The sequence below is a fragment of the Rutilus rutilus genome, assembly GCF_951802725.1.
Source record: "Rutilus rutilus genome assembly, chromosome: 8".
In the NCBI taxonomy this organism is placed as follows: Eukaryota; Metazoa; Chordata; class Actinopteri; order Cypriniformes; family Leuciscidae; genus Rutilus; species Rutilus rutilus.
In genome coordinates, this window is record NC_140222.1 from 3,081,259 (window position 1) to 3,095,098 (window position 13,840).

At 37.2% G+C, this 13,840-nt stretch overlaps 2 protein-coding genes across 4 annotated transcripts in view; both read right to left on the reverse strand.

The window, feature by feature from the left end:
• Nucleotides 1–12,198, reverse strand: part of LOC311295720 (uncharacterized protein) — a 43,743-nt gene extending 31,545 nt beyond the window's left edge. The window contains exons 1-2 of one of the 2 annotated variants that reach the window (XM_084417210.1): nucleotides 12,056–12,198; nucleotides 11,375–11,459 (exon numbers count right to left, since the gene is read on the reverse strand). In XM_084417210.1, the coding sequence (XP_084273336.1) occupies nucleotides 11,375–11,390 (16 nt within the window). In that variant the 5' untranslated portion in view covers nucleotides 11,391–11,459; nucleotides 12,056–12,198. The remainder of the gene's footprint in view (nucleotides 1–11,374; nucleotides 11,460–12,055) is intronic. The other variant, XM_084417211.1, reaches the window with a different exon arrangement.
• Nucleotides 1–13,840, reverse strand: part of LOC311295724 (GTPase IMAP family member 8-like) — a 527,136-nt gene that overhangs the window by 476,582 nt on the left and 36,714 nt on the right. The window lies entirely within an intron of this gene.

Consider the following 13,840-nt stretch of genomic DNA (forward strand, 5'->3'; position numbering starts at 1 on the left):
AAAAAAATGCCTACTATCTCTTGCTCTGTATATAGACCTCCAGGGCCCTATGCTGATTTCCTAAAAGAGTTTGCAGATTTTCTCTCAGACCTATTGGTCAATGCCGATAAACCATTGATTGTCAGAGATTTTAACATTCAAATAGATAATACAAACGATGCATTAGGGGTTGTCTTTACAGATTTATTAAACTCTATTGGGGTCAAGCAAAACGTCACTGGACCCACTTATTGTTTTAATCATAGATTTAATTATATCACATTGATCCTACTATAATATAGATATTATACCTCAAAGTGAAGATGTCACTGATCACTACCTTGTAATATGCACACTGCTGATATTCGCCATATTATCAGAATCAGAATGAGCTTTATTCGCTTTATTAAGTGTGCGCAAACACACAAGGAATTTTTTGTGTATTTTACAGGAGCTGTAAAAAAAAACCTGTTTTTGTGCCTAGATGTTCTAGTGCGCAGAGATCTTGCTTCCCTGTTCCCTGCCCGTTTCTTCTCTCTGGCATTGTACAAGTCCTGAAGGTTGGACAGGTGCACACCAATGATCCTTTCAGCTGTCCTAGCAGTCCATTGCAGTCTTCTTATATCTGATTTGCTGGCTGACCCAAACCAGACAGTTATAGAAGTGCACAGAACTGACTCAATAACAGCTGAGTAAACAAGTCCACAAACGAGTTACTAGGAGTGCTACTTGGGTATTAAGAGGTGTGTTCCTCTGGTGCTCTTCAGCTTGGAGATTCAAAATGTTCTTTTGGTAAACTTGGCTATCCATTAACCCATTCAGACCCTGCGTCCATTACAATGGACATCACATGTCAACCCCCCTTTTTTTTACTTCTGGAGCATTTCACCTAGTTTAAAGCCTGCAGTCCATTAGATTGGACGCTTGTCATCCAATCAAATGGTAGTAAAGCTTTGCCTGTAGTAATTATAGAAAAAAACACTACTTTGAAGAGAAGCATGTCAGCACTTCACTCCAAACACAGAAGCAAGCAACATTTTCTGTGGTTTTATTTACATTTTTTGATATGTTTGTCAGTATTTCATAGTTTGTATGTAAAATAGAAAGATTGAACTTATTAATTAAAGTTAAAAATCGATTGTAGAATTTCACATTTTAAATCAGGATTTTTTCAAATGTGTCTGTCCATTAGAATGGACAGTGGGTTCAAAAGCCTGTTACTGAAATCACATTCCAGTAATTGAAGTCCAGTAATGCTGATTGAAATTTCTTATATAAAAATCTATATCACAGTACCGATACATTTTTTTTTTACTTTTTCATATGCAGAATATATAGTTCTTGAAGTGCTTGAACATATAGCTGATGGAAGTATCTCAGATGTTGACTTTATGAGGAGTGATGATGAGGAAGATGGAGATGTAAGAAAAATATCCATATTTAAAACTTTATAAAGTAAAATGACTAGCTTCCGGCCAAACGAAACATAGGATTTGACATAAATCGAAAGCGTAACTTGAAAATGAATTATTTTTTCTTACACAAACGCATCGCTTCGCTTCAATAGGCCTTTATTAACCCCCAAGAGCCATGGAGCACTTTTATCATGGATGGATGCACTTTTATGGACTTTCAAAACAGAAACAACCATTCACTGCCATTATAAAGCTTGGAAGCCAGGACATTTTTTAATATAACTACAATTGTATTCGTCTGAAAGAAGAACGATGTCATATACACCTATGGCTTGAGGGTGAGTAAATCATGGGCCAATTAAAATTTTTGGGTGAACTATCCCTTTATGGGTATAGTACACCCAAAAATTATATTTGTCATCACTTACTCATCCTCATGTTGTTCCAAATCTGTATGAGTTTCTTTATTCGGCTGAACACAAAAGAAGATATTTTGAAGAATGTCGGTAACTAGACAGTTGACAGTATAGCCATTGATTTCCATATTTTTTCCTACTATAGCCTATATTTCCTAATAACTACATATTATATTACTGTAATATAATATTATCATTATTAGTAATTATTTTGAAAATTATAATAACATTTATCAGTAATTTCTCAATATAGATATTACAACACCGTATAATTAATTACAGCAAAAGCAGATCAAATTACGAAATACAGTACAAATACAGTAAAGTACTATTTGGTAGTTTACAGTACTGATCTTGTGTACTGTAAAGTGAATTACAGTACAGTTACTGGAAATCGAAATACATGCATCATGCATGGCAACCGTGCTGCCAGTAATGTACTGTAGAAATACAAGAAAATCGCTAACAGAGAAATTGTTTCAAGGATGCACACAGTAAATTACTCTAACGTGAATTCGTTGCTTGATTCCTAGGTTTATTTTGTTATGAATAAACAAATGTGCGATCTATAAAGCAAAAACCTTACAATTAAAGTTGAAATGTTGTACTGTTCAAGTTTTTGATCTAAAAAAGAAAGATTCGCAAAGAAAATGACTCTAACATGACCATATTGATTGATTCTAAGATATTTAGTTTATTACAAACAATGTGCAATCTGTAAAACAAAAACCTCAAAATTAAAGTTGAAATGGTATACTGTTGAAAAGTTTTTGACCTTGAGAAAAAGCTTTAAGTATATACTAACAATTTTTATGTTTATTATTTAATTTTATGTTGGTACATTTTTGTGAAGTACACCTGTTTTGACGTGACGTCCATTGAAATTACAATTAAAGCAAAACATTTTTTTAAATTTTTTTATTTGGTCTCATTTATAGAAGCCTAATGAGCTGGGAAAATGTACTTTTATATTTTTCAGAAACCTAAAACATAATTCAGGTCTGAACGGGTTAAAAAACATGCCAACATGTTTCGGCCTCTGTGACCTTCTTCAGGGCAAATTCTAAATGGCAGTCTGTAGACTGCATACTATATATCTGGATGTGGTCACATGACCTAGAAGCACAGGTGCTCATCTGCACATATCACCTGACAAAGAGCAATTACAAGTTACTTTAGATAAGACAAGTCACATTTTCAATATTTTACTAATTCCCACATCAGGATAGTTTAAAATATCAATATAAATAGATACATATAGCAAGAGGTTACTTTATATAAGACAAGTTACAGAAAAAGGTTACATTGTGAAAAAGATTTAATTTCATTTCATGCTCTGATAAATATGTACAGTCTCAGATGTTGAATAATTTTACACTTTCTATATTTTACCACTTTCCACATCAAGATACAATTTGAAATATCAATATAGATAGATACATATACAGTAGCAAAACATTGACATGTCAGTTACAAAAAAAGGAGAAAAATCCAATTCCAAGTTTAGACCAGGGTATTGATTAGCTTTTAAAGTATAAATCCAAAAGGATTCTCTTTGTAAAAGTTTTTTTAGTCTATCTCCCCCTCTTGGTGATATTTTAACATTGTACATACCTTTCATTTCCAAGGTGTTTGATTTTCACTTTACCATGTTCATGTACAGAGACTCATGTAAATGTTGAAGTCAGCAGGACTCAGTGGCATCTGGGCCCAAAAAAAAAAAAAAAAAAGTGAACATACTGATGATATCAAGAGAAACTATAGGGGATATATAGTATATAGTATATATAGTTGGGAATACATTTTAGATTTTTCTGGTTAAAATTGCTTTTTAAAATTCACAGAATACACACACACACACACACACACACAAATGTTTCCAACAATATATAATATAATGAACACCAGGTTTGTTGTGCCTTGTAGGCATAGGCTATGCGCAGTGCTGCATAAAATAATAATATCAATAACCTATAGCAGCCTATATACATTTTCAAAAAGATTTCAGTAACAACTAAGCTAGAGAAAAATATATTGATTATCATGTTACTTCAAATGTTTCCATTCGTTATGATGATATGAAATGAGATAATAGTAAAAACATGAAGCCGTTTGGAGCGTTTTGCTTTTCAAACGCGATCCAAAATATGATACATTCAAACGCGATCGCGCTCAAATATAAAACATTATGGTTACCATACATATCTACGTTTGAGCAGATATCCACAAACACAGTAACAATAAGCACGGGTCTAAATATTATAATATTCACCATATATCTAGCAACAGTTCAACTGCAATGTGAAATTTATGCAACAATAACAAACTAATATGTAAGAATTTCTTACCTTACATCTTTCTTGTCTTCAAATCGCGTTCTTCTTCTTCTGAGGTAAAGCTAATGTAAGCTCACGGCACGTCTTTCAAACTCGACGAAAAGCAGAGACTTGTGAAGTGTTTTGTTTTTGAGGTAACGAGCGCGTTCGCGTTCCATGTGGAGATTTGCATGTGAATATCTTTTGCGCGAGTAGGCGTGGCCAAATTAACTGTAATGAGCAAGCGTTTGAGAAGCTGGACATCTTGTTGGTTTTATACAAATTACTTAAACAGAGAATATTTGTTTTCGTTTTGAACCCGATCGTTTTAAAAGTACACACTTAAATGTTTATAAAGGTGTATTGCTCATAAATGTGTGACAAGTACTCGCTGAGTTTTGTTTCAGTTTATAGACATGCTCAAGAAAAAAAAGTTCACCGCGACGGAGAGGCAGAACGCACACCCTGTTTATTTTCTTTATTTTACAAAAGCACAATGTTTTGATTTGATTGTAAGTGGACACATACATAAGGAGAAATATCACAGATTCTTTTTTTATATTTCTTTTTTCTGTATGACCATAAATGGCGGAGTAATTTAAGTTTATAGTGCTACAATGTGAAGAAAATCCAGCAAAACGCGCGGGCGCGTTTGTCGACCTCAGAGGGTTAACTGTTATCATGCTAGCAAGTATACTAAGCAAAGGGCTGTATGTAACATTGTCACATACACAAAACATGTACATATTCACTTACACGCACATATAACGTGTAACGTTAGGCTTTATAGCGTTCAACAAAAGTGAGACTGACACACTCTGCATTCATTGAAATTGAAACTAGCTAGATACCAAACGATCCAACCTAGGTAAATTAGCAGCTAAACACACTTTTGTCAAACTCCACAAGCTAGCCACCACTCCGACCATATAAACTGTATAAATAAATCATAAATCATGACTCTGACGATATCACAGATCGATAAAGCGTTTACTAGCAGCTAACTAAACCGCAGCAGGTCTGTAAACAGAATCCAATGTCTCTCTCTACTCACCCTGAAGCTAGCTGATGTTCATCGTGTCTGGAAACATTGTTGATGCAGGGAGTTCAACTCGCAGAACTAACGTTAGCTGCTAGGTGCATAGTAAGAGGTATCTGTGCAGTATTTTGATTTTAACATTTTGCGTGCAGCTAACTTATCAAGCGATCCCATTGGATGAATTCGTCGAGTCACATTTGCCATTTATCGTCCTCGACTTTCTAAAACGCACAGTACCTCAACCATGTTTTAGTATTTTTCTCTAAATGCACACGACATATATAAGCAGTCTCTATTTAATTCACTAGTTCACACTTACAAATAAGTCAGATAGAATAAATGCGTATTTGGCGTGCTGTCCGAGGAGAGGGCTCCGGGCTCGGTATTCGGCCCAAACCCAGAGTACTCCCCCCGTATTCCTGGCTGTGGAAGAACAGGCCAAGGGTGAGGAGTCGGGGTGGTGGAGGGATGCTGAAACTGTCAAGGAAGTTAGGTGAGTTGACAGAGTGAATATATATATGTGGCAGGTCTAATGAAATATATCCTGCCTGCAGGTGGCTGATTAATTCATTTGAGCTCGTCCTATCAGTGAGCTGTAATAGCGCATATAAACAAGCTGGTTAGAGTGTATGGTGTCATGAGGCAACGCCCCTTCCCGTGTCGTCATTCAGGTATGTTGGGTGTTGTGAGCTGGCCGATCAATGGCATACTGTAGCTAACATTAGCTTATTTTCAGGGCGACATGCAAGCTTTCGCGGCTGGCATTCGGCTGAGGTTGTACCCTTGATGGTCAAAGTATGGTTGTTTATACTTCATGCCCGGAATGCTTAGTTATTGCCGACGCGCACGCTGTCCACCTGATAGATGGGATGAGCCCACATGCATGTTGCCTGCCTGACTGAGTTGGTCCCCAGAGATCGCACCTAAAAGGTATGTAGTTTAAAATTTGCGCCTAGGTTAAATGGCAATCTGTTGAGAGAAACAGCTTTTATTAATGGTTAGCAGTTAAATCAGAGTTTGTCTGATTGTTTATTTGTGAATTTATAGATGTAGTACGGACCAATGGGTCGCATCTGCACCACCGATTAGTTTCCGTGCGGTTGACTGCGTAGGACTACTTCTGGAGGCGCTGTTGCTTTGCTGCTTTATGGCTTTGCTGCGTTTTGTGTCTATTTTAGTGTGTGTGCCTTTATGTGAGCCCTTTTATTTCGGGGTTGTTTCTGTGTTTTGTGACACCAGGAAAATTTCCTTTTCATTTGTATTGGTTTTTATTTTGTATTTTGACTTTTGATATTGTATTATGTTTACCGTGAAACTGTGAATATCTCTACTTCAATTTCTGTCTCTTGGAGTGACAGTTCTGAGTGTGTCTCAACAGTGACATTTCTGTTCCAGGAGCTGAGTGCACAAAGCAGGGGCGGATTGCTGGTGGTGGTCTCCCTGACGAGTGTTGTTTGCTGAGTGGTGAGAGCGTGTGTACTGGTGTGAGTGTATGTGCACAGGTGTGCGGAAAAGGTGACTTGTCGTGGAGGCCTTATGTGCCCTTATCCACTGCTCTGCCTCGGCTCCTGTCCCGCTGACTCAGGTCGCTCCATGTGTGTTTGTTGAACCACAAAATTGTCTACATTGAGTGCTGTTGATGTTTGTGCATTTTTATATTGATTATATCTTTAATAAAACAAATTTATATATTTTTTGTACCCACGTCTCCTGCCGCCTTACTGTGGACGAACCTGTGTTTCCTTAAGTAACAAACTATATTTTATTTTCCCTGGCAAGATTCCAGGGTGGCGTAGTCGCTAGCAGAGATCATTTATGCTTGAAATCATTCCATCTATACTCATGCCGCTACATATATATGCTTCCTCTCATGCTGATAGGGTAGACATGGTAATTGTTTGATGAGTTGATTGATAGATTGGTTGATTGATTATTTGAACGTGCTCCTCCCGAACTTTGTTTATAAAACATCATTAAAATGCATAATGTGCTTGTATACAATAAATGAGAGTGCATGACAGGCTACAGCCCTCCAACCTCCCACCACATTTACCTCTTATAACATCATGAACCCCTATTGCTCCGTTAATAATTGACTATGTACATTGCAAATACAATCTGGATCATACCTGCATTACTTTTATTTCGTGTAATTTACAACGTAACGGCGTTGCATGCTCGTAGTTTCTTTTGCACTTGGATCAGTGAGGCGATACAGCGCGCGCCGCTGCATTTGCGCGTGCAATTGAAGAGTGTGCGTTACGAGAACAGGATAACGGCTGACAGGACAAGAAAGTCCGTTTTTCTGAGGTGAAAGACTTTATTTCAGCGTACACTTATGTCACTGCCTGGTAGCTCCTATTGTGCTGGGTTTTCTGAAGTAGTCATGATTCGCCTCTCATAACATAACATGCTCTAAACACGCGCGCAGAGTGGAAAAGGAGGGGCGGGGGAGCAAGGATCACAAATTTGAACTATATCGATATATGCGATATGGTCTAATTCCATATCGCATTTCAAAAATAAATGTTACAGGTGTACCTCTCTGCAACAGATCGATTCCGTTGCAGTGTCCATGCTCTGGCAGCACCCACACCCACACCAGTCACTTCCCCCCAAACGATCCTGTACTGTAGGTGGAGCCTGAAACTGATCGTCCTCCTTGTGGTGGTAGTCAGGTACTACTGGCCTGTCCCTCACAGGCTCAAACGCGTAATGACTAATTTTCGTGTGTATAGGACCTGCAGCTGCAGCTGCCTATATACCTTCGCAGGTCCTACCATTCCAGTGACGTCATCAGAATTGCCAGTGTTCTTATACTAACAAACGCAATTTTTGTGTTGCTTTTAAAAAAAAGCTATATTGATATTTTTAATAAATTTTTTTTGTGTAATTTACTTTTAATTGTCATAAACAACACATTATCAATGTTGATTCTTTCAGTTCAGTTCATCTTTAAGAGAATCAGTACTGTATCTGCAGTTAAATAAAGGAGGTTAAGGCCTTATGGACATTAAGTCCAAGGTACCTGCGTTCAGACTGCAGATTGTGAAAAGACTCCTATATAATCAGCCGCAGAACTGGACTGAAGTAGCTTGTGCTTTACTAAGAAGAGTGGGGCGGATGAACTTGGATAGACACCTGATCTTAATGAATTTGAAGGAAGTCGATTTTAACGGACTCTCTTCTTTTTATGCATCTGTCTTAAATGTGTGGCAAATATTTATTGTTAAAAGAGTTATCTGAAATAACCCATGAGTGGGTGCTTGAAGAACCTTTGATTTTTGATCCACTTTTATCCAGTGCGATGTTAAAATCTAAAGGTGTTTGCGCAAGCTTGGTTAAAGCAGAAATATGTAAAATTTGTCATCTTCGGCCGAGGGGCAAATGGATTTCTGCAGAAACACTGGCCTCGAAGATTGGTGTTCATTCTGTTAGGATTGTTGAAAAACTATTAGGTGAGGTGCAGGAGTCTTTTACTGTACCTGTGCAAGCAGAAATGGCTGAGACCGTTTTCCCCAGCATCAGGGTGGGTGTAAATGTAGGAGACTGGCAGGAGGGGGATGGAAGAATACTGTCTTTTGCAACACCTGAAATTAGTCTCTTTGACACAATATCTAAGAAGGCTTTTTATCTTGTTTGTGTGAAATACTTAAATTTAAGAGCATTGCAAGATCTTCCAGAGACCAAATGAACTAATTTAGTGGAATCAGGGGCCTCTCCAAAAGGATGTTGGAGGACGTTGTATAAGATGCCAATCGAGAAAAGAAGTGGAGATTTGCAATGGAGGATTTCTCATTGGATTTCAGCAACAAACCGTTATAAAGTTGGGTTGGGCATTTTAACAAGGGCCGTGCAAAAAAAAAGCAGCCTTACATAATTTCCCTTCTTGCTGTCAGTGTGGGTGAGAGTGGCATGGAAGATATGCAAGTCATACAAAAAACAGGATGTGGTAAATGAGGTGCATACAGAAGCAGAGTAAAATACAAATAGATAAGCACAAGTACAAACAAAAAGTGTAGGCATCTCTGACATGTGGCAGTTCACGATATGCCTGGAAGGGGATTAAGAATAGGACAAATGTACCTGTAGGATTGAAAAGATATTTGAAATGAACCAAGACATTTGCTTTACTGTTTTCCACCCCCTCTTTCCACCACAAGGACCATTTGGAGTTCCTAAAGGCACAGAGGGGTTACAAGCTGGGTCTGATAGTGATCAAGGCCTGTAGGCCAAGATGTGTGTACTTTAGGGGTTGATGAATTGTCACACCTTTAGTACGGTGGGGGGAGTTGTAATTATCTGATTGGTCAGTTTGAATGTCTCACAACTGGGTTTTAGTCACATGGTCAGGAAAGGATAAAAGAAGATTGAAACTGTTGCTCTGTCTCTTTGGTGCTCTGGCTCTCTTCTTCTCTGGGTCCCTTTCTTGGGGCTTTCTCTCTTTACCTCCTCTTTCCTATCTCTCTCTCTCTCTCTCTCTCTCTCTCTCTCTCACTCTCTCTCTCTCTCTCTCTCTCAGGTAACATTTTACATACAGGGTAAGATTAATGGTATAAGTTATCATCATTTCATACATCTATTTTGTAACTATTTTAAGTGTAACCATAACTATATTTTTTCATTAAACCTTTTCAATTGCAAATAATGTGCTTTGCACCTTTGCAGAAGCGCGTCGGGGTTGCTCTCGTCATTAAACCGCGGAGACGTTGCCTATTGCCTCAGAAAACCCCATCTGCCTGTTTACATGACAGTCGCATTGGCACATATCTGCTTTATTTCCACATACGAATGAGGCCTGAAACCGATCTTGAAATATCCAAATGCATGCGTTTTTTTCCTGTTTACACGATCATAGAACACATGCGATCTGTGTCAGACATGAGCAAAAAATCGGAATTGGGTCACATTTCACTGACAGTGTAAACGAGGCCTAACATCTCTAGTGATTAAATGTTTTGAGCTTTTAGTAAAAATGTATATTTTATCTGGAACAGAGCATCTCATAGATCCTCTGCGATTTGCAGACCAGTCCTCTAGGGGGGTAGATGATGCCATTTTAACCAGGGCCGCACACAGACCTTTTGAGGGGCACATGTTGAAATTTTTTTTTTTTATATTAAGATTATTTAGTAAGCCTACATAAAAGAAAGAAATGGTCACATCTTCATGAAATAACACAAAATAATAGTCTCAAAAGCTTTAGATTTATTCACTATTAATAACGACCATAATAATAATATAGATAGTATAGATATACAGGGTTTCAGGGCTTCTTTAGCCCTAAAAAAACATGTTCTACTACAAATGTGCATATTAACAGCTTTGAATTAACTATAATTTAATATTATTAGCTTAACAGGATTAAATGTTAATAAATTAATGTATCAGCAATCATAAATCAAAGAAGAAATTTCTTAGAAATATGTTACCTAGGTGACGAGGATCACTCAATCGCTTTGTGAGTTCCAGTACTAAACAGCGCGGGGGTGCACCTGTGCTTATGATTTTCCGATGGTAAAAACAAATTAGGCTATATGTTGTTGTATTATATCAATATATTGTTAACATTTTACAAAAGTCAAACTCAAAGGCAGTTACAGGGTTTTTGACCAGCGAATGTGTGCAAATGTGCATTGTGTCCTTCATTAAAATGGCGCCGGCGGCATCACATTACATTTTCAACAACAGGTTACAACAGGGTGCTCAGTTTTTCCTGTTGTAAAATACATTTGGCCAAAATCTCATTTTATAGAAGATGAAATGCTACTGTATAGGCTATTTAAAGTGTAGACTTAAATAATTAAATAAAATATGAGCCTTTAAAGACATAGTGTTTAGTACTTATTATAGCTGTCTGCTGTGCGGCCCCTGCGGAACTTCAGTTCATTCAGTCAATATATAGGGGGCGGAGTTAACATATAGAGGGGGCGGAGTTATCAGATATAGGGGGTGGAGTTATCAGCTTACTGACAGTTTGAGGATTGAACAAGATTTACACAAAGCTCTTTTAAGAACTTTCATTGGCAAAATATTTGTAAAACAGACAGACAGATGTAAAGGGTGACCAAAAGCATTGATTTAAATAAACACACACACAAAAAAACACCACCAACAAAAAAAGGGCACTTTGGGGTGTAAGGGCAAAAAGGGCACGAGGGAATCATTGAGGGAATTTTGCTGCAAATATTTGTGTCTGTTGATTCTTACCTGAATTCGACGCCATTTCAACACCAACAGTTTGAAATTAAATCCGAAAGAAAAACGCTGAAAGTCAAGAGCTCATCTGTGACGCCTGCAGAGGGTGGAAAAAAAGTGATTCTGTGTTTATTTGAGTGAATAAGGTGTAATTTTGCGCACATTCATTGAAATACGAAAGATGCGGTATCTTCTTTAATTCTGATGAATATAATAAGCATATACAAACTCATTTTCATGATTCAAAATTCTTATTTCATTAAAAATCATAGAAATTATATACAACTTGTTTTTAATAAGCCTATATAAATGCTGTAGAGGCCCCTGACCATCGAGGTGGGGCATAATATAAGAACAAAATTATTAATGAAACTAAAAAAAAACGAAACTGAAATTTATAGCAAAATTCGAAAAAAATAAATGTTTTTATTAAAAACTATAAATAAATAAAAATATTGACCTAGATAACAGATTTGATGTGCAATTAAAAGTTTTTAATAAAAAAAGTATGCCTTTTACGTTTAGGTTGCTTGTTTCTTGACGTTCATGCCACACAAAAGTAAGAGAGCAGTGAAATAATAAACTAAACTAAGTAATTCCTTGCCTAGGCTGCTGTTGACTAATATTTCATAATTATTTGACTAATAAATCGAGGAAACTGCTGCTGATATTTGAATGTAATTTAATTCTTACCTGAACTCGACGCTCACTGTTGTGCCTGAACGCGTTCATTGAACGATAGTTTATGAACTAGTTCATATTTTGGGTGAACGTGAACTGAACGTACTGTATTACTGCCTGTTCATTCTGGTGTCTGTGAACGCCACGCTCTCTCAGTTTAACTTTGTTCAATAGGATGCCAGATTTCTATAGAGCCTTCCAGGCGAAAACCCGGCTAAAACACACCGTAAACCGGCCTTAATATGTAGCGGAAAAAACACCCAATCTGGCAACACCAGCCACCAGTGTCTACTGACTCTTGTTCGATCTCGTTCATTAAAATGAACAAATCTTTTTTCGAGTCATTTCGTTCATTTAAGGGGCTTTAAATGTTATACTATTAACTGGCAATTTCCCAGAACACATCCACCTACGCAATCTTGATCATATTCTGAATTAAGAAATCATTATAATGCAGTCAAAAATCGTTTACAGGGAACATAAATAATTACTTTACCTTCATAGTCTTTCGTTCATTTGTCACGTGACAGACGCAATGGATCGTTCATGAACGACTCATCACTTACGTTACAAATCAAAACAAAAAGCAGCAAGGAGACGTCGTATGATCATTTAAGTTTTAAAGTTTTATGACAAGGTCGGTGAGGATGGGAAAAATCTGACGCATACCTTCAGTGTTAAAACTGATAAAATAATTGTCTGTGGTTCTATATGGGCTGTGGCAATCATTTTGAAAAATAATATCTCGCAGCAACATGGAAAAAAAGAACTATGAACTAGTTCATTTTTGGAACTTAGTTAAAAATGTACTATGAACTATGAGTATGAACTATGAACTGAACTAGTTTGTGAACTGAACTTTGAACTAGTTCATGTAGAAAGTGAACTTTCCCAACACCAACAGCTTGAAATCAAAATCGAAAGAAAAACGCTGCAAGACAAGAGCTCATCTGCGCCACGACCTTCGTCTGTACATTAATTCAAGACGATTTTTTTTTTTTTGAAAAACACTCTTATCAGAATAATTTCTGTTAAGCTTATGTATAGGCCTATTTTGTGTATAGTTATAGCTGATACGCTATTATTAAGCAATATCTCATGTTTTTTCCTTTGTTTTTTATATAATGACCAGTAGGAGGTGCTCGAGAGAAAGGCGTTGTTGTTGAAAACGAAAGTAAGAGTGACGCTCGTTCACTGCGTTTCCCAGTGAAATTTAAAATGAGACTTCCGTGTCTTTATTAAAATCATGATTTACCTCTCATCAACCCGCAACCCGCCCGAAATTAATTGGAATATTATTTGTTATTACTTGCCCCGCGGACATAACCTACCGCTGAGGGAAAGTGATTCCTTATTTATTTGAGTGAATAGACCCTTTTGCGCCGACGTCACGATTACGTCACGGCGGTAGCTGGAGGCAAAACAAAGGGAAACCTGGAGGCGGACACAAACATGTTCACAGATTCGCTGCATAAGGAGATTAAAATCTTGTTGTGTTGTTGGGTGCAAGAATCGACGGAGCACAGACTCCAGTTTGAAATTTTATTGCATAATGTTTTCTAAACTATTGATTATTTGTGGGAATCATCTATGATCATATAGCCTACATTGTTGTGATTGATTGTGATTAGACTTTTTGAAGAACCTGGTAAGAAAGAATATAATACATAAAGTTAAAAACTTAATTTGCTGTATCTGGACTATTTTATTTCTAGAAAATACATAGAAATACACTCTTCTGGCCTTGGTGCTGGCTAGGCAGAACTTCAGGTCGTACCTCATAAGTCTTGTACGGGA